The 25,312-nt window shown below is 43.4% G+C and overlaps 2 protein-coding genes across 4 annotated transcripts in view; one reads left to right on the forward strand and one right to left on the reverse strand.

The window, feature by feature from the left end:
* Positions 1 to 7,032, reverse strand: part of LOC143752152 (epidermal growth factor receptor) — a 44,154-nt gene extending 37,122 nt beyond the window's left edge. The window contains exons 1-2 of one of the 3 annotated variants that reach the window (XM_077245192.1): positions 6,742 to 7,032; positions 4,563 to 4,620 (exon numbers count right to left, since the gene is read on the reverse strand). In XM_077245192.1, the coding sequence (XP_077101307.1) occupies positions 4,563 to 4,587 (25 nt within the window). In that variant the 5' untranslated portion in view covers positions 4,588 to 4,620; positions 6,742 to 7,032. The remainder of the gene's footprint in view (positions 1 to 4,562; positions 4,621 to 6,741) is intronic. The other 2 variants (XR_013207342.1, XM_077245191.1) reach the window with 2 other exon arrangements.
* A 1,245-nt stretch (positions 7,033 to 8,277) lies between these two features.
* The window catches only part of LOC143752161 (dynein axonemal heavy chain 5-like), a 57,536-nt gene continuing 40,501 nt past the window's right edge, over positions 8,278 to 25,312 (forward strand). Inside the window, exons 1-22 of the mRNA XM_077245199.1 lie at positions 8,278 to 8,330; positions 9,027 to 9,215; positions 9,849 to 9,940; positions 10,337 to 10,525; positions 10,611 to 10,685; positions 10,780 to 10,854; positions 11,778 to 11,849; positions 11,947 to 12,048; positions 18,679 to 18,865; positions 19,205 to 19,370; positions 19,493 to 19,586; positions 20,028 to 20,126; positions 20,268 to 20,449; positions 20,539 to 20,658; positions 20,752 to 20,953; positions 21,044 to 21,139; positions 21,271 to 21,441; positions 21,616 to 21,705; positions 21,858 to 22,013; positions 22,263 to 22,402; positions 22,715 to 22,866; positions 23,657 to 23,864. Coding sequence (XP_077101314.1) covers positions 9,047 to 9,215; positions 9,849 to 9,940; positions 10,337 to 10,525; positions 10,611 to 10,685; positions 10,780 to 10,854; positions 11,778 to 11,849; positions 11,947 to 12,048; positions 18,679 to 18,865; positions 19,205 to 19,370; positions 19,493 to 19,586; positions 20,028 to 20,126; positions 20,268 to 20,449; positions 20,539 to 20,658; positions 20,752 to 20,953; positions 21,044 to 21,139; positions 21,271 to 21,441; positions 21,616 to 21,705; positions 21,858 to 22,013; positions 22,263 to 22,402; positions 22,715 to 22,866; positions 23,657 to 23,864 — 2,837 coding nt within the window. The 5' untranslated portion in view covers positions 8,278 to 8,330; positions 9,027 to 9,046. The remainder of the gene's footprint in view (positions 8,331 to 9,026; positions 9,216 to 9,848; positions 9,941 to 10,336; positions 10,526 to 10,610; positions 10,686 to 10,779; positions 10,855 to 11,777; positions 11,850 to 11,946; positions 12,049 to 18,678; positions 18,866 to 19,204; positions 19,371 to 19,492; positions 19,587 to 20,027; positions 20,127 to 20,267; positions 20,450 to 20,538; positions 20,659 to 20,751; positions 20,954 to 21,043; positions 21,140 to 21,270; positions 21,442 to 21,615; positions 21,706 to 21,857; positions 22,014 to 22,262; positions 22,403 to 22,714; positions 22,867 to 23,656; positions 23,865 to 25,312) is intronic.

The raw sequence follows: 25,312 nt of genomic DNA on the forward strand, positions 1-25,312 counted from the left end.
TTTGTTTTTGTTTTTTTTAAACGATATGGAATGAGGCAATATCGTTTATATCGATACAGTAGTTTGATACGAGCACATCTGAAAAATAGCGGAGGACGCAGTGTGAGCTGCTGCAGTGAAAGTACATAGTACAATTTGTCCTAAACATGACACAAGCTTATATTAAGCGCTTCAAAATAACTGGTAAGATATAGTTAACAAGTTTAAAGCAGCTTGCCCTGTCAGATGCTCTGACAGATACTGTTGCTGACCGGAAGATAAATACGTGCGCTGTTTAATGCGTTTGAGACGTGGTGCTTTCCTCAGTGCTTAACTTACATTTCACAGGTATATTCTCCATCTGTAAATGTTAAAAAGACAAACAAATATGTCCCTTTCAGTGTCCGGAGAGGACGAGCCCTCTGCAAGTAGGCTAAATCTCCGCTAAAATTCAAGCTTCCGTTAATGAGCGCCGCCGCGCGCCAAACAGACAGAGCACAACAGAATAGTAGCGCAATAATTCTGACTAAAATATACATATTGCTAAAATATTTGTTGTTGGTGAAAATAAATGTGCCAAATGTGGAATTTTCAACCTACAAGTATATTATTATGAAAGTGACCATTATGGGGTAATCAAATGCAGGCTAATATAATTAGTTTGTGCTTTTGTTTTTATTTTCATTTTTAGTTTAGCCTTTAGTCATTTTAAAAACAAAAGCATTATTTTTGTTTTTAGATTGTAATGTGATTTTTAATCACCTTTTTGCAGATAATATATTGCATAGCCTACATTGCATTCCCTATATTTGTTTCCATTATCTTTCAATGTCAACATTGTTTGGATATCATTAAGCAGGATGTGAAATAAAAAATTTTTTTAAATACAGATTTTCTTTATCCAAACAGAAAAACGTAGAAGTAGGCTACCGATATATATATTGTATATTGCCATTTAACCAAAAAATACCGAGATATGATTTTTTGGCCATATCGCCCTGCCCTAACCGAAATTTGGAGTACCTCCGCGAAGCTAAGAAACTGAATCCAGGACAGGCCCGCTGGGCTCTGTTTTTCACTCGCTTCAACTTTACAGTGTCCTATCTATCGTCCAGGCAGCAGGAATTGTAAGGCAGACGCCTTGTCCCGAATCCATCATCCCTCCTTGGAAGATGTTCGTTCAGAACCTATCCTCCCTCCAGCCGTAATCCTCAGTCCCATCGTCTGGGAATGTGACCAGCAGATCAGCCAGGAAGTTGCTCGCCAACCCGCTCCACCGGGAGGTCCAGAAGGGTGTATCTTCGTGCCACCTCATCTTCGGACTCCCCTTCTGGACTCCGCTCACTCAGTTCCGGGCTCTGGACATCCGGGTAGCAAGCGTACCCTCTCGCTCCTCAGTCAACGGTACTGGTGGCCATCCATCGCCAGAGATGCCTCCCGGTTTGTCCGCGGGTACTCAGTCTGTGCCATTAGCAACACACCGAGGAGACTTCGGGAAGGTAAACTGGTGCCGTTGCCGATTCCCAGACGACCATGGTCACACATTGGGGTTGATTTCATGACCGACCTACCAAATTCTGAAGGCTTCACCTGTGTTTTCGTGGTAGTGGATCGATTCTCTAAAGCATGTAAGCTGATCCTCTTACCTGGACTCCCTACTGCATTGGAAGCAGCGGAAGCTCTATTCCACCATGTCTTCCGGAACTTCGGTCTCCTTGAAGATATCGTCTCAGACCGGGGTCCACAGTTCATCTCACGTGTGCGGCAAGCCTTCAGACTCCTCGGGGTCACTATCAGCCTTTCTTCTGGTTACCATCTGCAGACTAATGGCCAGACTGAGCGTAAGATTCAGGAGATCGGTCGTTACCTGCGGACGTACTGCCACCAGTACCAAGACAGCTGGAACCGTTTCCTCCCCTGGGCGGAGTACGCTCAACTCCCTACGGCAGAACTCCACCGGGCTCACCCCCTTCCAGTGTGTCCTTGGATACCAGCCTCCACTCTTTCCTTGGTCGGGTGAGCCCTCGGAGGTTCCAGCTGTCGACTTCTGGTTCCATCAGAGCGAGGGGGTATGGGACTCAGCTCACGTGCATCTACAACAGGCAGTTCGGAGACACAAGGAGCAAGCTGACCGTCACCGACTCTATACTCCCTTATATCAACCAGGTCAGAAGGTATGGTTGTCGACTCGGGACATTCATCTCTGTCTGCCTTGCGTAAGTTGAGTCCTCGATTCATTGGACCTTTCACCATCCAGAGGCAGTTGAACGAAGTCACTTACAGGCTCAATCTTCCCCGTCATTACAGAATCTCTCCTTCTTTCCATCCGTCCTTACTTAAACCCTTCACTGACCCTGTCACTCCTGTTCCCGCAGATCATCCTCCCACGGACATACCTCCTCCTCCCATCCCCATCGAGGAGGAACCAATTTACAGTATCCGCTCCATCCTGGATTCCCGGCGGCGAGGTCCCAGGCTGGAGTATCTGGTCGATTGGGAGGATTTCCTGCTATTAAATTCAGATAAAACGGAGGTATTACTTATTGGTCCAAAAAACTACCCACAAAACCTTGTACAATACAACTTTAATTTAGAAGGATGTCCTGTTACTGTCAGGATTCCATCCACGTCACGATCTCCATCGCCGCCCACTCATTCCCAATCTCCCTGTCGGACACTCCCCCGTTCACAATCACCTGATTACTAATCACCGTCACCTGTGTCTCATCACCCACATGCACTATAAAGCACTCACCTTCACTGCAGTCACCTGTCTGGTCTCGTCTATACATGACTCAGACTCTCCTTCAACCAACCTGCTACTTTCCAGCTTCCCGATCCTTCCGTATCCATCTCCAGTGTGACTGCTTCCTACCCATCTGCAAGAGAGAAAAGGACATTATCATTCAGCTAAGCCTGTTTAACGTTTCTAAGTCATTTGATCCTTACCTGTTATCTCCGACTGAGTTTCCACGTTTAAAGCTTACCATCCAGTTTGTTCCTTCTGTGAGCCCTGACAGTCTTTGTTTCACTCTGTAAATTGTATTTACTACAATCCAGTTATAAGGTATTTTATCCACATGTCTCTCATTTAAGGTGACAACAGTGAACTGTCACGCACTATTGCACGGTAAAGAAAAACAGAAGATGCACAATCATGTGAAATTGCTACTCAAATCGATAACCATTTATGTTGCTTTTCAAGCAATTGCTTTATATTGCTTTTCAATTCAATTTAAACATTAATTTTGTACTGTAAATACCACTATGATTGTCATTGCATACGATGTTGTGTCTTAAAATCAATAAAACACAAGCGAGAAGCACTGTAGCCTCAACTTGGGGAAAATGTTTTTCTGATTTTTTTTTTTGTCAAGATTCAAAATAACTTTTGTCATTAACTTCAGATCAACCCATTGAAAAACATTAAATTACCCATCATGGGGTTATATATAAAATTCAAGATATGTGAAAATGTGGGTTTCCAGGCTAACACATTTGAATATTTCCAATAAAAGCAGAGTACATGCACCAACAGAGTACATGCACCAACACAGAAATAAGATTTCCCTTTAGGTGTATTCCTGGAAAAACTATCATATGGAAAACAGGATGCGTCATGACAAATGCTATTGACTTTTTGTGCTCATATGGATCGATACTTTTTGCAACAGTGCAAACTTACTCTACAAACAGAGTTAATCCAGTTGTCTGCCCACAATCAAACTTAGGCCATGTCCACACGGACACGGGTATTTTTATAACCGGCGTTTTTCCTACAGCGTTTTAAAAAAAAATCCCGTCCACACATGCTCGGTCTCCGTCTACATTAAAACGTAAAAACACGCAATCAAGCGCGGTCAAGAGCATGCCACGCCAGCAGGCGGTGATATAAACCTTAACCCTAAAGCCACGTTGGCCAATCAGAAGCGCAAATCTGATGTCAAACACAGCTGATAACGGCGCACACTCTGACGTCGCAAGGCAAAAACCCCGGTTTCACTGTCTACACGACAACACTGTAACCGGCGTTTCTGAAAATCCTCACCCTGGCAGGGGTTTTCAAAAATGTTCGGTTTCAGTGCGTTTTCGTGTGGACGAACGGCCGAACCGCGTAAAAAAAGTCACGGTTATAAAAATACCCGTGTCCGTGTGGACAGGGCCTTAGTTATCGAAAGGACATCCAGATACACTGACATCTGTAAGAAAACAAGGTTACAGTGGCCTAATGGTCTGCAGAAAACATTGCCACATAAATGTTGTGACATATTTTGTCAAACTCTCTGCCTGACTCTGCATGCCACAGATTGTGAATGAAATCCTCTGTGCACAAATGCAAGATCATATAGTGAAAGAGTAACCCTATCACAATATCTAGCTTTATTGCATGTACATTTAAAAGGACGTCTTCAGATTAATCTTAAGAGAGTAATCCACACCTACACAAACCCACATTCATGATTCACATGAATGGATGCTGTTCCATTCCTGTTAATGCTTCAAATACATGTATCTACATTCCAATAAGCAATAACCCTGTGGGAATGAAACAAAGTATGAGATGCCGCTGAGACGGTACTTACTGGCAGGTTTTGCTGACACGCGCATACCAAAGGTCCATCACCAGAAGGCTTTCCACACCTAAATTGACAGGTCATTAAAGGCGAAGTGTGTAATTTAACCAAAAAGACTTGCAAGAAATAATAACTATTTTCTCAAACACTGCTATTGGTCACAAAACCGATAGTCCCGCCTCAAACTCACACCATTGGTGGAGCCAATGTTGCTGTGTATAGGGCTGATTGGGATGCTTAAACAAATAGGGCAATGTTTTGATAGAGTGACAGTGTTTGTATTTCTCAGGAGAAAGTCTTTGCTGGGACAGGAGCAACTTTTTTAAAGGGGTAGTCAATCAAAAGGTGTGAATAGAGCTGTAACGATATGCGATATGAAACCGAAACCGGTGTGAGAAGGCAGAATCGCGACACACCCCTTCCGAATTTTACGAGGTGGCTAATTCGTACTAATTAGTATGATTTTTGATAAATTGTACATATTTTACGAGTAACCCAATTCATATGAATTCGTACGAATGACCTACCCCTGACCCCGCCCCAAAACCTAACCATCACGTGGGTTTAGACAATTCGTACACATTTTTTTCGGCGTGCATGTTAATCAATGAGTGCATTCACACTGGGAGCAGGAGCGCCGCGTGGAGTCTATTGTTGCTGCGCTGCTCACGCTCAATTAAAATGAAAGCATGCTTTTGATGGACGAAATAAATATGATTTCACACAAAAACTGCCCAAAATGCACTGAATAAACATAGTGAGTTTTAACAAGAACTGGAGTAGGAAAACAAAAGAAAAAATGAAGACTCACAAATATATATAGAAGATTTACCTGTAGGTTTTTCAAATGTTATTTAATAAAAAAAAAAAAAATTCTCTCCCCAGACCATAAAAAAAAGAATCGCGGTTTGTATCGAATCATGGGTCAAAAATCACAAAAATCAGGGTCAACAGTTTAATTGATTGATTTTTCCTAGAAAACAGCATTCTTATCATTAGGCCATGAATGACATGGGACAAAAGTAAAATGAGTGAAGTTAGTATCTATCTGTAATATTGAAATGCAAGGACAAACATAATAGGAAGTAGAAAAATAAAAAATAAGGAAATAGTTTTTCCCTTTTAGACAGTAGCACAAGTCTGCATAATGGTACTGTGCAATTCAACGATCCAATGTTGTTAACCTACATTCAGTTATTCAGTTTACCCTGCTGTCTTCAAACTGTTAATAGAAACGCAGATGAAATCTGCATATCAAATTGTATGTCATTGGGTTCTCTGCAGCAGGAATAATCAGAATTTCCTGACACCACGCAACCATTCTTTTGTGTAAGAAAGGTGTGCTGCTTATAAAATAATAACAGTTTGACATAAGTGTAGGCTATATCCATTAAAAACATTTCTTTTTTTTAAAAAGCCAATAAGCCAATTCTAGAGCCAGATCTGACATTTTATACTTATAAACAGATAATCAAAACCAGTTTTTGCCTGGTCTGCTCTGGGACAGTGTTGGTAGCCCCCATCTGCTGTTAATTTCTCAACTGGCAAGAAACCTCAAACAGCAAGTTAAACACAGTCTGTTCGGGTAGAGACTGGACCACAAACAGAGGGCCCAGACCCCACTCAGTGGGGCAGCTGTCTGGCGATACCATCTGCTGGTGTTGAACTCTTGGCCCTCATCCTGTGGTCACCAGTCTCAAAAGTTCATCAAGTATTTTTTAAATTATTTCAGAGGTAATTACCTTCATTACACTTTTAGCAACATGAAAGACTCCTTGTCATGGGGTCACTTGTTGGGGTTATAGACAATCCTTCCGTTTGTGTTGTACAGATGATTAATAATGTCACCTCAGCTCTCTAATCTAATCTAACTAATGCTTTTCAGATCATTATGAAGACCAAAACAATTATATTGTTTCATAGATCATTATTTTATACATATTCATATTTGTACATGAACTATTGATCTATTAAACAATATAATTGTAATATTATTATATTTTACATAATATTTATGTTTGTTTACACTAAAAGTCAAAAGTGTGGACACACTTGACTAAAATGATGGAATATCTTATTTTCTTCTCATATGTTTTAGAAGACGTTATGTTTGTTTAGATAAGGAAATATAAACCAGTCAAATCTGAGACGTTTGTTAGTGACAGTTAAAAGTTAAAACTTCACTCACCTTTCCTCTCAGAAACGGAGCACCACACCGCACTTATCAGCACAAGACAGACGATTCCCAATTCACGGAACAGAGACGGCTTCGTAAACCTCATGTTCAAAAGTGGATTCATTCTAAAGCATTGTTTTTGTTTAGATATTCCCACGAACCGACAATATGTAGCTCGTAACAGAGATAGTTTTCCAGCGGCAGGTCTCGTTCAGCTCTTCAACGTGTCTGAGCGCTTTAGTATACAGCTGTGACGTGACGCAGGCAGCTCACCTTCACTGCACGCGAGACGCGACGCGACTGAACCACTGTGTGTGTGTGTGTGTGTGTGTGTGTGTGTGTGTGTGTGTGTTAACAAATGATCCCACAAGGATAGTAATACCAGGAAATTTGTACTTTTTTATTTTTGGTCTTCATGAGGAAAACCGCTTTCACACTAAATGAAGTTTTGAAAATGTAAAGATGCAAAAAGTTTTCTGTGATGGGTAGGTTTAGTGGTAGGTTTAGTGTAAGGGAATAGAATAGGCAACATTTTGTACATATGAATCATTATGTCAATGGAAAGTCCACATAAAACCTGGAAACCAGTATATGTGTTTATGTGTGTTTTACAGATTGTGTAATTTTTGTTATGTCATGTAGCCTACTTTGCTAATTCCAATGTCAGAATTAAAGGATTTGTAGGTGTTTTTTCAAAATGTCAAAATTTTGTTTTGGAATGAACAATTTAACATGAATTATACACAAATTATGATAATATGAAAATTTCTGCATACTGAATAAGAAGCTTCCGTAGAAACTGTAGCCTACTACAGTATGTGGAGTCTCCGCCACATAATAAAAAAAAATAAAAAAGTAATTGCGACATTTTTTTCAGAATCTCACAATTCTGACTTTTTCTTTCTCGCAATTGCAAGTTTACATCTCGCAAATCTGACTTTTATCTCAGCATTACATGATGTAAAGTCACAATTGCAAGTTATAAAGTTAGAATTGTGAGATATAAACTCGCAATTCTCAAAACCTCTCAAATACCATCAATTTAATAATGTATTATGAAACACGATATTGCATTTACTAAATATTTTTATTATATAGTGTGTTTTTTATTTTTATTTAATTGAGGTAAAATATGTTAACTCTTTTTTATTTCCGGGTTAAACTTCGGTAAATGAGAGAATACATAAAATATGTGTGTGTGTGTGTGTGTGTGTGTGTGTGTGTGTGTGTGTGTGTGTGTGTGTGTGTGTGTGTGTGTGTGTGTGTGTGTGTGTGTGTGTACCCGGCCATTTACTCAAAAAGCTAAAGAAAATGTCCACAATAGTGTTTTCACAACTTTCAAAAAGAGGAAAAAATAGAGAGAGATTGAAAACGGCAGTCAAAAGAGAAAAGGATGAAAATATTCAACTAAAACATCGCAGGTGACCGTTTAAACGTCCTCAGAGTCTGTGAACTGAAAAGGGTCCAAATGTTCCTTTAAACAGGCTCATGTTGTTTCTATTTGTGCTCGTCTCCTGCATTTGCGTCAGTTACTATAGTAACAATAAACTTTGCCTCAGGCTTTCAGTTTGTTCTCACAGATTTCACGTCCCTCGGGCAAGGTGAGTGCTCTAAATTAGCAGAAAAGTGAAAATAATATGGTTATTTATTCTTAATATGTGTTCAAAGGTATCTTTAAAGTTAATTTGAGTTAATTTATTCCACTAATTGTACAAAAAGAACTTTTAAAACCTTCGCTAGTATAACGTTAACGTTAGTCGTTTGACGCAGCCGAACCGTCTGACGTTAGCTAACTTACTAACGAGCTATTTTGCGACAAAGGAAATACTATTTCATGTTTTAATATAGGATTTATTGATAAAATACGTAATGTCCCCTGTTATGATGGCCTGTCAAAGCTGACGACCATAAAAAAATCCAGAAAAGTCCCATAAACGTGCATTTGCAGCTGACCAAGAGCTTTCCAACCACCACACTTGGCATATCTTTTTAGTTTGACCTGACTAAGTTAAGTAACGTATCCTACAATTTTCCTAAATTAATTGGAAGTCGTACAGTTTTCGGTTATGGCATGATTCCCAAAGAAGTCCCATTGATTAACACTGAATGTTCGTTATGTCCGTTAAGTCAAACACCAGCTGACAAACGGTTCTAAATTTTAAACAAAGAAATTAGGCTAATTGTAACCAGTAAATATGTTTGCTATCCATATGACATCTAATGTTTCTATTCTTATTTAAATACTGAAAGTGTCCTTGAATGATGATTCATTTGACTTCCTGACTTTTAACTCCTAGGAGGAGAAAACAAACAAAAAATGTCAGAAAATGAAGCATCTGATCCTGGGTCAGATGTACCTGGTGTATCCCAAGAGGAGAAACGCACTATGTCAACTCATGAAAAAGAGAATGATGATATAGCAAACCCACTCTCATCCTCACATCTGGACCTAGAAGTAAAACCACCTCTAACCACCATAAAAAGGGGTATGATTAATTATTTGTGTGTAAGATGAACAGATAGACAGTTTACAATGACTTGTCTTTATATGAAGTGATAAATAGGATTCTTAAGGTGACCATACACAATACTTTTTTTGACCAATGTTGCCAGGTAATGTTGCAGAGCGATGTTGCTTGGGCTCTTTCCATTTCTATCTAGATACTTTAGATCAGTCATGGGCCCCGTGTCTCACCTGGTTGCCCGTTGACGGCAACATTACCCAGCAACATTGCTTAAAAAGTTTCCCTGTTGTTATCATCTCCTTAAGCATTGTTTACATTATTGGTAACATTTTACAATAAGGTTTCACTTGTTAATATCGGTTAACTACATAAGTTAACATGATGTAACAATGAAAATAACTTTATTAATCTGAGTTGTTGTTAATTTCAACATACTAAAACATTATTAAAATCAAAAGTTGTATCCTATCTGTTACTAGTTAGTGGACCTAAGCTAACAAGAACTATGGACGGCTGTAGTTTTATTAACTAATGTTGACAGAAATTAATAAATACTGTAACAAATACATTGTTAATTGCAAGTTAATATTAGTAATGCATTAACTAATGTTAACTAATGGGACCTTATTGTAAAGAGTTACCATATTATTGTAGGTGGTGGTAGACACAGAAGAATTGGAATTCAAAAGGAAAAAAACATCAATCAAACAACGCCAGCTGCTATATCACCCACGGTCAACACTGCTGTGAGTAATTATCTTTATTTTGTTTATTTTTTTTATTTTTTTTATGGGTTATTTATAGTCTGGCGTACCACACTTTTGCCTATCAACAAAACTAGGTTATTAATAATTATTTTATTTATTTAGATACATTTAACTGAACATACTGTGTGCATACTCAGTGAGTAGTTATAGGAGCTCAGTTATATATATATATATATATATATATACTGTATATACATACATATATACATATTGTTGTATATGTTCCACACAGCTTTTTGAAAATGGTGGGTGCCACTGTTTCACGTGGCATGCGTTCGGCCAATCAATGTACACTTATGTCACTGGTAGTTTCTATAGTGCTGGGTTAGACCCTACCCTGCACATAAGCTGACTTGACTTGCCCTTCTCTCTCAGGTGTTGGGGAAGCGCTCTGGGTTGCTGTTAAATGAAGCCCAGAAGGATAAAGGTAAACAGCTCAAAGCCCTCAAAGATGAGCGCAGAGCAGCTCTTGATGGCCGACACAGGTATCTTATCACAATCATTGCAGAGGTGATTAGTCTGGAGGAAATGGATGTCGAGGAGGCTATCATCTCCGATGATCAGGTGTGTAAAATATGACACTCTTGACATGCTCAAAATTACAGAATATTGTGATTGCCACGTATAAATGTGTGTATGTATTCTACAGTTCAACATGATTGAGAAATTCTTCTCAGCAAATGGTTCAAAGAGTCTGATGTTCTCCTACCAAGTCAAAGTATCGGTAAAACATAACTTGATAGTGACTTTGAAATATCCTTTAAGTGTCTGCCCACCATGATACTAACAAGCCAATACCTGCCTGTATTTCTCTATAGCCCCCTTCTTTGATTGATTCCTCAAATGTAGCCACTGGACAGAAGAAACTGTTAATCAACACAGGCACTACTGAGGTACAACATTTGCTTATTGTAGGGCAATTAATCACTGTTGCTTCAAATCACTTGAACTGCAATGTATAGTTATTAATTATTAGCATTTGTATATCAAGGGCTAAGCTAAGCATTGCCATTACTGTTACTCTTTTAACAAAGCCCTAACACTAGATATACTATCGTAAAAAAGCCTGGGGTCTATAAGATATTTTTAAAGAAATTCATACTTTTATTCAGCAAAGACACATTAAATTAATCTTAAAGTATAATGTAAAGACTTTTACATTGTTACCAAAAAAAATCTATTTCAAATAAATCTTTTGAACTTTTTTCAGCAAAGAATCCTGAAAAAAATTATCACAATTTCCACAAAATTAAGCACCACACAACATTGATAATAATAGAACAATAAGGCCAGATATTAATAATAGAATAATATAAATATTTCTTGACCTCCAAATCAGCATATATTCATTTATTAAGGATCATGTAACACTGAAGACTGAAGTAATGATGCCAAAAAAAATTCAACTTTGCCATCACAGAAATAAATAAAATTTTACAAAGCAGTTTTTACTGTAGTTTTGTTCAAATAAATGCAACCTTGGTGACCATAAGAGACTTCATGAGAGAAAAATATATACAGTGTATATATATATATACCATTCAAATGTTTGGGATCAGTAAGATTTATTTATATTTTTGTTATACATGATATACAGTATACAGTATATGTACTGGCACAACAAGTCAGAAAGACAATTTAAGAAAGACAGTCAGAAAGACAAGTTGTTCTAGTGGGACTGTCCCTGCAATTAATGCAGTTTAAGTTGCTTTGGATGGACAGCATGTCCTAAATGGCGAGTGACTAAGTAACTATGTATGCATGTTGCTAAGTAGAAAAACAATGAACTGGGCTACTCTTCACTCACTGATTGCAGGGTCTTACCGGGCAGTGTTTGTTTTTCATGAGAATCACGGACAAGGCCATAACAACTACAAACATATCGCAGGTCAGTGTGGGAGTTTGTTTGTTGTTTTTTCAAGTATAACTTGACCTGTTGGTTATTGTCTATCAGTCGTCTGATTGTCTTATTTCATTCTCCGTAGGAGGTGAATTTTGCAAAACTTGACTGCTCAGAGACAAGTGTCCATCAACGTTTGGATTTTCTTTTTACTAAAGCCCTGAACCAAGCCTTTAAGTCGCAAGAGGTATGATATATTATTCCATGAATTTGATGATTGATGCTGGGAAATAGGCCTGTATAGTATTTCTAAATGATTGCTTTCTTTGTTGCACCATAGGCTAATATAAAAAGTAATCCTTTGAATAAATAATTGTTTACATTAATAAATCATTTTTTAAAGCAAGGACAGTTTTAAAGGGTCTATGAAATCACATTGCATCTATATGCTGGAGTACTGGAAAACTTTTTCCAGATTTTCTGGCTTCTGGATTTTTTAGTTCCCTTTCGTTGTCACTCCGAGTTACGTCGGATGACGACGAATGGGGTTTCGCTTAGAACACCTATCGACTTCGAGTATTACAAAACGAGCCAATGGCAAAGAAATGCCATGGGTCTGCGGAATTTGCATAGCGTATCTCCGCCTTACCTCGTGGGTATAAAAGGAGGACGCCGGCAACAGGCAGATATGTTTTCGCTTCGGAGCCAAGAGTATTTCTTCACTCCACAGTCATCTCTGACTTCGCTCTACGAGACGAGCTTCTCTCTCCGGTGTTGGTGTGACGGCGATCTGCAGCGAGCTCACAGTGCCTGCTGATCTGTGCAGTAATCTGCCAGTGTGTGTGTGTCTCCCTGTGCGCTTCAACATCGCAGATTTTTTTTCTCTCCTCTCATAAAAGAGCTCGCACGCGGCACGTCTTTTTAAAGACGGCTCGCCCGTGCATTTCTGGTTGCAGCGGACTGGTATCGGACTCTGATGGGCACGAGCGCTGTCTAGTGTGTTTGATCATGCTTGAACAGCGCTCGTGGGTGACTCATGTTCTCGCAAGGGAACGTGATCATCGCGTCATATATAGGTCGAGACTCGGTGAACTCGCAAGAGTGAGAGTCCCCTCATCCACCCCCCGATCTTCGGCTGGTGGCCAGGGTGACCTGAGGGTTACGGTCTGGAACAAGGCGCCGACTACCTGTCCGTGACCCCAGCCCCCCTCTTCAATGACGGTGCCCGCTAGTGAACTGCTGATTTCCGCGAGTCTACCCTCTGGTGGCCCGCGTGTTTCAGTTGAAGCTACAGAGGAAGATGCCATGTCTGTTGCAGCATCACTAGGTGGGCTTGAGTCTTCTGGAAGTGAGGGCTCGTCACAGCTGCCACCTTCCGGTGTGCATACGGCTGTGCCTGAGTCTGATCCGGAGATGACGGCCATGCTTTCCTGGGACGATTGGTTTTGGGTAAGGCCGCCGACCCTCGTCCGTGGCAAACCCCAATACCTCTCTTCCCGGACGTGCATGATGAGATCTCGAAGTCCTAGAAGACCCCCTTGTCTTCTCAGGACCGCTCGCTGTTCTCATCCGCCTTTCCTCCCCTCGATGGGGCCGCTGCCCTTGGGTACACTGGGGTTCCCCCGGCTGAACGCTCTGTTGCGATGCTATGTGTCCTCAGAGTGCTTCTTCTCGGCGCAATCCTAAGCACCCGCCCGTGGCCTGTAGTTTTTCGTCTACGCTTGTGGCGAGATCCTATAGTGCCACGGGACTGGCAGCCGCCTCTCTGCATGCCATGGCTGACCCAGATGCTCATGGACCTGCACGAGGGCGGGACTGACCCAGGGCTCTTCACTGAGCTGCGCGCCGTCACTGACCTTGCTCTCCGAGCGACGAAAGTGGCCGTACGCTCCCTGGGTCATGTGATGCTCACCATTCTGTGGCTGAACCTGTCTGATGTGCTGGATGTCGCACGGACCCGTCTGTCTGACATTCCCATATCCCAGGTCGGCCTCTCCAGCGGTGCGGTTGAGGGCTTGACCAACAGCTCTCAGCCGCTCATGAGCAGACTGACGTTGATTCTGTCCCGACGGCCCCGCCGTCCGCCCAGGTCCCTCGGTCTGCCCACCGCCGAAGGTGCCCCCCCGCGGCTCCCACCCCGCCCGTTCACCCGGGCCGGCTCTGGGGGCCGCGGGCGGACGCCACAGCCCCTCTCCAGCCCCGCCCCCCGCTACACGCCGGGTTAAGCGGCGCTCCTGAGATGGGCTCCTCGGGGATGGAGCAGACTGAGGTTGACTCTGTCCCGACGGCCCCGCCGTCCGCTCAGGTCCCTCGGCCTGCCCACCGCCGTGGGCGCTCCCCCGCGGCTCCCACCCCGCCCGCTCAGCCGGGCCGGCTCTGGAGGCCGCGGTCGGACGCCAAAACAGTCCTCTCCAGCCCCGCCCCCCGCTACACGCCGGGTTAAGCGGCGCTCTTGGGATGGGCTCCTCAGAGATGGGACTCAGTTCTTTCCAGGAGCTGGTAGCAGGACCACTCCTTTCCCCGGGTGAGGGCCGGGGAAGAATCCTTATTCTCCAAAGAACTGACTCTCCCGTCTCTGAGCACAGAGAGTTCGGACGACACAGAGCGCCGCCCACATGCCGTGCTCCTCCGTTCCTCCACATGCCGGAGGTGGTTGACACGGCGTGCCGTCCACGACCGCTTCGCCCCTGTCCCCCTCTGTCGCCAGACCCTTGACAGAGCAGGCCCCTGTGGAACGCTGGTCCTTCCCTGGCCTCCTCTGTCAGGGTGCGGTTTTGACCTTGCCCCCACACCGGGCCGCTATGCCGTCCACGTCTGGGCCGGTCATTCCGCTTCGCTGCACCACCGGAGGGACGTCTGTGGTTCTCGACGCCGCTGGCACAGTTGGGAGCCTGCCTAGAGCTTCCCTTCTGTTCCGCGCGAACCATCGGCTCGGCTATGCGATTCAGTTCGCACGGTCTCCTCCCCACTTCAGGGGAGTCCGCTCCACTTTGGTCGATGGCTATGCCCTATCATGAGAGCGGAGGTTGCTACCCTACTGGCGAAGGGTGCGATTGAGACTGTCCCTCCAGCCGAAAGGAGGTCCAGGGGTACAGCCCCTACCTCATTGTCCCGGAGAAGTCTGGTGGGTTACGGCCAATCCTGGTCCGAACCGCTCCCTTCACAGGCTGCCGTTCAAGATGCTCCTGGCCAAACGCATTTCTGGATGTGTGCGGCCACAGGATTGGTTTGCAGCGATCGACCTGAAGGACGCCTACTTTTATGTCTCCGTTCTCCCTCGACTCAGACCATACCTACAGTTTGCTGTCAGGGCGCGCGCATATCAGTACGCTGTTTTCCCATTCGGGCTAGCCCTGTCTCTTCGCGCCTTCACAAGGTTGTTGAGGCTGCCTTCGTTCCTCCATGGGAACACGGGGTTCGCATCCTGAACTATCTCGGTGACTGGCTGTCTTAAGCTCACTCCTGAGACCAGGTTTGCGAATACAGGGACCCAGTGCTCCGGCACCTAGCTCGTCTGGGCCTTCGGGTCAACCGGGGAAGGAGTAAACTTTGCCCCGTGCAGAGGAGCTCCTTTCTCGGTATGGACTTGGTCGCCTTCTCCACTCAGCCATTGCTGACTTGCCTGAGACTATCAAGCGCAAGAGTGCGGTTCCACTGAAGTTTCTTCAGAGGCTCCTGGGGCATATGGCATCTGCAGCCGCGTTTCGCCGCTCAGATTGCTTCATATGAGACCGCTTCAGCTTGGCTCCGCGACCGAGTCCCGAGGTGGGCATGGCAACACGGCACCCTCCGAGTACCAGTTACTCCGACCTGCCGTCAGACCTTCACCCCGTGGTCGAACCTCAGCTTTCTACGGGCTGAGTGCCCCTGGAACAAGCTTCGCGGCATGTTGTTGTAACGACAGATGCCTCCTCCACGGGCTGGGGTGCCATGTGCAATGGACGTGCTGCCGCGGGCTCCTGGACAGGACCCCGACGCCTCTGGCACGTCAATTGCCTCGAGTTGCTGGCCGTACGTCTTGCTTTGCGCCGCTTCCGGGCCGTGCTCAAGAACCAACACGTACTAGTCCGTTCAGACTATACCGCCTCTGTAGCGTACATCAACCATCAAGGTGGTCTACGCTCCCTTCGTATGTCGCAACTCGCCCGCCACCTCCTCATATGGAGTCAGAAGTATCTGAGGTCGCTTCATGCCATTTATATCCCCGGAGCCCTGAACTGTGCAGCCGACGAGCTCTCACGGCTTCAGCCCCTCCCGGGAGATTGTCGACTCCATCCCCTGTCGGTTCAGCTGATTTGGGACCAGTTCGGGGACGCACAGATAGATCTGTTTGCCTCCCACGACTCGACCCATTGCGCCCATTTTTATTCCCTGACCGAGGGCACGCTCGGCACGGATGCTCTGGCGCACAGGGCCAGGGCCGCAAGTATGCGTTTTCCCCAGTGAGCCTTCTTGCGCAGACCTTGCGCAAGGTCAGGGAGGACGCGGAGCAGGTCATTCTGGTCGCGCCATACTGGCCCGCCCAGACCTGGATCTCCGAACTAGTACTCCTCGCGACAGCACTTCCCTGGCCGATCCCTCTGAGGAAGAACCTTCTTCCTCAGGGACGGGGCCACCTATGGCACCCTCGTCCCGATCTCTGGAACCTCCACGTGTGGCTCCTCGATGGGACGAGGCAGGTTTGAGTACCCTACCACCAGCGGTGGTGGCTACCATCACTTCCGCTAGGGCGTCGTCCACGTGACACGTCTATGCGTTGAAGTGGAACCTCTTCGTCAGCTGGTGCTCTTCTCACCGAGAAGACCCCCGGAGATGCTTGATCAGCGTTGTGCCTTCCTTCCTTCAACAGGGGCTGGAGCGAAGGCTGTCTCCCTCCACCCTGAAGGTCTACGTTGCCGCTATTGCCGCACACCATGACCTCATCGAAGGTAAGTCGGTGGGGAAGCACGACCTGGTTATCAGGTTCCTGAGAGGAGCGAGGAGACTAAATCCGCCCCCCTCCTCTCGTTCCCTCTTCGGACCTCTCAGTGGTTCTAACTGCCCTGTAGAGTGCTCCATCTGAGCCCCTGCAATCAGTCGAGCTTAAATTCCTGTCTATGAAGACAGCGCTCCTGGTTGCACTGGCCTCCATCAAGAGGGTAGGGGACCTGCACGCATTCTCCGTTGACGAAGCGTGCCTGGAGTCCGGGCCGGCTTACTCTCACGTGATCCTGAGACCCCGGCCTGGATACGTGCCCAAGGTTCCTACCACTCCCTTCCGGGACCAGGTGGTGAACCTGCAAGCGCTGCCCCTGGAGGAGGCAGACCCAGCCTTGCACTGCTCTGTCCAGTACGCGCTCTCCGCGCCTATGTAGACAGGACGCAGTGTTTCAGGACCTCAGACCAGCTCTTTGTCTGTTATGGTGGGAAGCTGAAGGGTAAGGCTCTCTCAAAGCAAAGGTTGTCTCACTGGATACTGGACGCCATTGCTTTGGCATACCAGCAGCAAGGTCGACCGTGCCCCCTTGGTGTGACTGCCCACTCCACCGGAGTGTGGCATCCTCTTGGGCTCTAGCGCATGGCGCCTCGCTAACAGACATCTGCAGAGCTGCAGGCTGGGCGACACCTAACACATTCGCCAGATTCTTTAATCTCCGAGTGGAGCCAGTGTCCTCTCGTGTACTCGCTTCAACCAGCTAGTACCGGACCCGCTCAGGTGTCTTCGCTTGCTCGCCATTCCACTCCACGGACTGGATACGTCCGATATTCTCCTCAGGTGAGCTTCCCCGGAAGCCCTGAGCTCCTCCAGCACTCCTGACGTCGGCGCCAGTGTCTATTGCCTGCGTGTCGGCTAGGTGCCTCCCGTGTGCATGGTCCCTCCTCTGAGCGACCCCCACATGTGTATTTCCACTGTAAGCCTCTTTGAGCATGTGTCTTTCCCTTGGCAAGCCACCTTGCCACCCCTGGGGTTGAAATATTCCACCTGCGGCTGGACACCCCAGTGTTCTCCATATGTCTCCTTCGGGTCATATGTGTATTCTCTAAGTCCCCCCCTCTGGGTTGGCAGTAATTGCATATTTCCCCTAAACTTTGGGATATGCTCCCCAGTGTACCTTGGTATTCCTGTGCTAAATAGGAGTCCTTCGTCCGTGCCAGTCTCACGACAGGGATCTCAGATTTACGCAGGGCACTGGAAGACAGCTGAGAAGGTGGCGTGATTAGACTGGTAACCCCATTCGTCGTCATCCGACGTAACTCGGAGTGACAACGAAAGGGAACGTCTCGGTTACGTATGTAACCCTCGTTCCCTGAGTAGGGAACGGAGACGTTACGTCTTCCTACCACTTTCCGCTGTACCGCGGGGATCGCCTGAGCTCAGTCTTGGCTCCGAAGCGAAGAAACATATCTGCCTGTTGCCGGCGTCCTCCTTTTATACCCACGAGGTAAGGCGGAGATACGCTATGCAAATTCCGCAGACCCATGGCATTTCTTTGCCATTGGCTCGTTTTGTAATACTCGAAGTCGATAGGTGTTCTAAGCGAAACCCCATTCGTCGTCATCCGACGTAACGTCTCCGTTCCCTACTCAGGGAACGAGGGTTACATACGTAACCGAGACGTTTTCTCTTCCTGGAAAATGGAAAAATTTTGAAGACAGAGGCCTATACAAACTTTTGTCCAATAAAAGGCTTTCAATAATGAAAATGTCTTTTCCCCCTTATTCATAAATACCAATTTTATATTTTAACAGAAGATCTCGTGAAAGGAAAATTAATTTGTGACAATTAAATGTATTTGGTGTATATTGCATTTATATACAAGTAACAGAATACTGCAGACTGGAACTACGGAACAATCAGAATCAAACACATGACATATTAATCCGCCCTTTCCTTTAGGACTGGGGAGCTATAAAAGATGGCCAAACGGGCCCAGATGTGCAAGACCTCCTGAGATCTGTGGATAAGTTCACCTGTAACCTCTCTTTAGTGACGAGGAACATGGAGGAGAAGTTTAAGCTTCATAACATCCCATCAGCCCCTGATCTGAGTCACATACAGAAGGCCGAAGACTATAGTAATGCAGGTAAAGGGTCAAATATTGGGAAAAGAGAAATAAATCATAACTATTCTATAATCATAACGACACTTTCTTTGATGTCAAAGTAATAATGTTTATGTGAGGCAGAGGGTTTAACACTTGTTATTAAAATGCCAAATGATAACACTATTGCATAGCAATTCTCCCAAGGCCACATTTTTGGTGCACATAAAATAACATGCTTCCCTTTAAAATACACAATACACTCACAAATATTGGGTAAAACGGATGGCAAAATCTTTTCCACACATTTGTGAAAATTACAAGCTAGTCCCAAACATTAATTGTTGTATTCTTCTTCTTTTTTTAATTTTGGGCTCTAAGCTAAAAACTTTGAGCTGGTAGAAGTTCTAGAAACAGTGCTGTTACACTGGGCCAAGCAGATAGAACAAGTGCTTACAGAGAGTGAACGCATTAGGAAAGAATCCGATGATATTGGACCCTCAGCAGAGCTGGCACACTGGAAGCGCAGGATGGTCACCTTCAGCAGGTTACATGCCATCCAGCAGTGTCTTTTTCTTCAGTAACAGCACGCAAGATTGGTTTTTAATTTAGTGCTTATCCATCTATATGTATATGTATTAGATTTACTGTGTATTCATGTTTTTCCAGCCTCATGGATGAAATCAAGGACCCTTATGTGAAGATGGTCATTGGTATATTGCATGCGACCAAGTCCAAGACATTGAGTAAATGGAAAGAACTGGTCAGTTTATTGGATGTTATGTTCTGCTTTGCTTTTTTATACATTTTAATAAATAGCTATTACTTGAAGAATTTACATATTTTAAAATCAAAAGGAAAAAGTAAATGCTTGTGTTTTGTATAAAGAAAATGCTGTCTATTTTTAAAGTCATTAACATTTGTTGCATTAAACTTTATTTTCAGATTTTCTTCTAAATTCTCTCTGTACTATAAACAAATCTCACTCTCATTACTGTACTACTGTAATGAAAATTATCCTCTTTGGTTATAATGATTTTTGTTTTTAAATTAATATTAATTAACATAAATTATGATTAAAAAATGAATACACGTGACATTTTTATAATATTTATTTTTCAAGGAAATTTTTAGCATTGTTGTAAATTGTACATTTACAACTGATTTACATGTTGTTTGTATTATGCTGTTTTTTTATCTATAGGATGCAAATATTACGGTTGTGGCCAATGAGGCTAAAAATAATGTGAAATATCTATCTACTCTGGATAAGTTCTTTGAACTTTTGGAAAAAAGCACTCCAGTAAGCTCCAAAATTTTATTTTGTACATTCTTCAGGATAAATGTAATTAACCAAGAGTGTCATTTATGGGACACTTTGAGGGTCACAGTTTTAACTTATGAATATTTCAGTTATACTGTATATATTTTTCCTCTGTTTCAGACTACCATGCTGAAACACATTCCTAAACTGATGAACAGCATATACATGATTCAGAGTGTGTCTCAATATTACAACACCTCAGAACACATGACATCGCTTTTTGTGAAGGTCACTAATCAAATGGTGACAACCAGCAAGGCTTATCTCTGTCAAGGGGTGACAAAAGTCTGGGACTTTGACAGGTCGGATATAAAATGCTGCTAAAATTCTTTAGAACTGTGTCCCTAAGTTTGAATATAGATAAAATACATTGGTCTGTATTCCCATTTAGAAAGGAACTGCTCAAGAGGATGAAAGAATGTATTCAGTTGAACCAGCAGTACCAGCAATGCTTCCACCAAATGAAAGAAAATATACAGCAGAACCCTCTTGAAAAGAAATTTGAATTGAGGTCAGTAAACCACAGCTTAAAAGTCACCTTGAAATCAAACTGACACTATATTTAGTTTTTTTTTAACTCAGCTCTGCTGTGTCATACCAACAGTGAAAATTATATCTTCGGAAAGTTTGACACATTCTGCAGACGTCTGGAGAAGATAACAGACATGGCCAAAACTCTTGAAGATTTTTCAGCCCTGCAGTTTATGAAAGTTGAAGGTGTTGAAAAAATATACATGCGCTACCAAACGATTGTGTCCACCATCAAATCCAAGACCTACAATGTGCTTGATCACCGCAAATTGGAGGTAAGATCTCTCATTACTGTATATTCTTTGATTTAGTCTTATGTTTTTTTTAGACATGAACCATCTCTCATGACAGTATGTTTCTTTTAGTTTGACAATGACTACACTGAGTTCAGAAATCAAATCCAATGCCTGTATCAGTCTATAGATGCACTGATTGACACTTGGCTTCAACGACCACTCACTGTAAGGCCATTTTAGTTATATTATTTATTGAACATTTGAATGACTGAACCATTCATTACAGCACAGGACCAATATATTGTGTAAATATATTCCTCCTACATTGAAAGGAAATTTATTTACTGTATCAACAGACTGAGCAGGTCCTTGACCTGTTGTCCAAATTTGAGAACGGTGTGGGCAGACAAATGGACCTTAACCAGAAGTATATGGTAGTTCTGCAACGGTACGAATATGACCTTGAGTTTGTACGCAAATGCTACCAAAGAGAGAAGGACAATCCTAATTATTTCCAGCTGACCCCTGTAAGTTCCCTGTTGAGTGATTAGCAAACTATTCAGCTCTCATTTATTTAAATAATTTAATAAACAATAAAAACATGCCCACAACTTATTTTACATATATGCAGAATATACAACACAAGAAAGCAGTGTTACTGGGACTAAAACGTTAATAGTGTTTTACATTTTCTGTTGCAGCTGGCTAGGAAAATTGCATGGTCACAACATTTGTTTAGAAAAATTGATTTGCCAATGCAAATCCTAAAAGACAAATTGCACATTATGCAGGTAATTTGCAAAGACAAGATTGTCACGTCTTCATTTTTATGTAGTTTGAGTTTGATGAATTTTGAGTTTGTTCCTGAAAAAAGATCTTTAAAATTTTTTTTTTATTTATTTTGTAAAATTATTGACCTTTTGAATTTTGTCTTGACCTTTAGACAGCAGACAGGAGGAAGATTATTCGAGCATACAACAGACTTGCTGCCGTACTCCTGGAGTATGAAATGATACATCACAGAGCTTGGATTGAAGGTGTAGATCTTGTACTATATGGTCTCAACGCTTCATTGCTGACCATACACCCAAAAACTAAGGTTTGCATCTACTTTTCATTGCAAGTTTATCACCTCAAGCCGGAATTTCAAAAGACATTATTCTTTGGCAAAAATGTATCAGTACTGTGAATGTATTCAGCTTAATTAAATGTTTTTTGTTTGTTTGTTTGTTTTTGAAAGCAATGCAATTAATTACAAATTCAAAATTTTAACCTGTTATTATGTATGAAACCCAATCTGTACACTTTTATTAACTCTTTAATTACCTTAAACATTATTTGTGGCTAGGAGTTCTATGTGAATCTTGACCCTCTGGTCCTGGAGGTATTGCAAGAGGCAAATAGCATGTATCAAAGGGGGGCAGATGTACCCGATGTTATCCGCAACATGGCTACCAAACAACCTCAGCTGAAGGAGTACCGTGAGAAGTGAGTGCATTAAAGACATCTAATTTACACTAAAATTAATCACCTTATTAACGCAAAACATATTACACAAAGGAGCACTATTTATGTGGCATGTGTAGTTGCTGCGTACTTTATGAAGAGTTCCAAATCAAGTTTGTAAGAGATTCTATGACGGTTCAAATGTATATTTGCATTAGACAGAGAGGCATCACATATGGTTTTGGGATAAAGCTACTGTAAAGAAAAATCAACAAACAAGCATAAATTATTGTTCTGAATTTAAATGTAAAGTTAATACTTTTATTAACATGAAGTGGAATTTCACTGTTTCAGATTACAGGGTATGCTGAGAGAATTTAACACAGCAGTCAGGAGGATACCCGGCGTGCTAAAGTCCCCGATGCAGCCCTTTATCAGATCTGTGAAGACTGCCCTCTACCCTGGACTGACCATTCTCTCATGGACTTCCCTCAATATTGACTATTGTAAAACAATTATTACATGAATCAATTACATTAGATCAGTTCAAATTTAGTTTTAGAGTTGTTGCCCTAAAACCTTTCATCATCCATGCTAATTTTAGTATGCAAACTGTTTACAGTGGCCCCAAAAAGTATTTGAACAATTTGAAAAATATTTGAATTTTATTACGTTAGATAAATAAATATCAATATCACTCCCCATAATAATCAAACTGTGCATATATAGATTGAGGTTAAGTACACATTGACCCAGAGCGTATTAACCTGCAGTGTGTATGTGCCGGATGAAAAGTCATGCACTAAATGCAGTGTACACTGTCTTAAAGTTTAAGTCGCTTTTTAGTAATATTATGAGGTTAAAGGCCTGTTCACACCAAAAACGATAACTATAAAGATAACTATATTAGTGTCCACATCAGCGGAAGATATCGTTCTGTTTATTGTAAGGGCGTGCTTGTCTGTCACTTTAATGCTCAAGCTCGTTGCTGCAGGATGGATTCTGATTGGCTGTCAATGTTCTTATCGTCCATCAGCTGGATAAAATTGTTCTGAAAGTGATTCCAACGATATCGTTTCTCTGTGCCGTTATTGTCCTAGATGTGGTGTAAAGTTCTGAACTCTGCTATTCTTTAATATTGTGGTTGATTTTTAATGTAAAACTGTATCTTTATAGTTATCGTCCTTGGTGTGAGCGGGCCTTAATTTTATTCAATTTCTAATCCTAATTTATAAAGACTTTTGTATTAAGGCTTATTATCTTATGTATGTATTAAGTCTTTTCTCAATGTTTCAGTCATAGGCTGTGTGTACAAGGCACTGCAAGAGCTGGAACAAGTAGTGAAAGTTGCTATGGATATTCTGGAATGTCGAATTGATAGTGTCTTAAAATCCATGTGTTCCACTCATCTGATAACACTGCCCAATGACGAGCCAGTTACACCCGACACATTCCTTACCAATGCAGAGACCACCATCAGTACAGCGAGAGAAATGCTGAAGATGTGAGTGACACTTTTAAAATCTATTGGTGAAAACAGTCGTATTTAATTTGATGAGGAAACACAGCTGCGAGGGCTATAAATGCAAACAGTTCAAAAGGTTCCTCAGACTTAAGGTCTGGGATTATGTCTTCATTTCACGCATATTCTGTTCAAAAGGTGATTTTGCAATGTTTCCTCGACTAAGCGACCAAATAAATAGCCATACAACTCTAAAAGACCTTGAACAGAACATACTTCTATTCCCTCAAAGCCTTGCTTTAATGCATGTCTAAGTAAATTGGATATCCTGACTGACGTTCAGAGTTCCCTTTCAGTCGATAACGTCGGACGTAGTCGACGCGACTGAAATGGGATCACGCTAGGGAGCCTGTCTTCTTCGAGTACTATTGAACGAGCCAATGTAATTGGCGTGCGTGATTCGCATCACACACTCCGCCCCCGCGGCGCGGGTATAAATACGGAAGTGGATGCACGCACTAGTTGCCTTTCGCTTCGGAGCCGATCGTTTGATGTCTCTGAGAGTGCTGTTGTCTACAACGAGCGAGTGTGTCGGTGTTCTTCAGGAAGACTCTCCCAGTGCTGGTGTTCTACAGCGCGAGTGCAGCGGTGATCGCGAGCTTTGAGCTCTCAACTGCTGTTTTAACAGCAACAAATTTCTAAATGTTTGTGTGTGTTGATGGCTGGTTAGAGGGCGGAAAAGTGAGTGCTTCACTGTTTCAGTTCTCTGTTCAGTGTTGCCGCGGTCATTCCCCTGTGTGCTCCGGCACTGGTGACGGTCCTATTTTCTGAAAGAGCAACACGGGTGCGTTTGCGTCTTTTTCAAGATGTCATTCCGCCCGTGCGTTTCTGGGTGCGGTCGTTCCCTGTCTCTCTCTGATGGTCACAACTGTTGTGTCACGTGTTTGGCTTACAGCACACTGAGACAGCTTTTGTGGACAGCTCATGTTTTCACTGTGGGAACATGACTGTCGCAGTGTTGAGGGCGAGACTCGCCTTCGTTCGCGGAGAGCGAGTCCCCATTACCATGCCCCACCCTCGGGTGCTGTGTGGGATGGGTGACCGGAGGATAGTGTTGGATGTCCCGCCCGGTAACCATTCCCTGTGGGCTCCTCACTCCTCCCTTCCACTGCAACCACTGGAGCCTCCTGTGTTGTCTGCTGGTCCATCTGTAATGGGTGGGCCAGCGGTTTCACTCGGGGCTCCCCTGGAGGACAGGACGCCGATTGCAGCATCGGAGGGTGAGCTGACTTCTAGAGATGATGACTCGGCTGCATTGTCTCCCTCCGGGAGTTCAATGTTGCCCGAGCCGGATCCAGAATTATCAGCTATGCTGAAACGGGCCGCCGAGGCTGCCGGGCTCGAGTGGAACCTCCACCGTGTCCCGTTCAGTCTCGGTTGGAATCTGGAGTTTGGTATCTTGGGGCGGGCCGCGCTGGTTCTCAGCTCGC

This window comes from Siphateles boraxobius, unplaced genomic scaffold, assembly GCF_051911475.1.
Source record: "Siphateles boraxobius isolate OS27281-9 unplaced genomic scaffold, OSU_SipBor_1 26, whole genome shotgun sequence".
Lineage (NCBI taxonomy): Eukaryota > Metazoa > Chordata > Actinopteri > Cypriniformes > Leuciscidae > Siphateles > Siphateles boraxobius.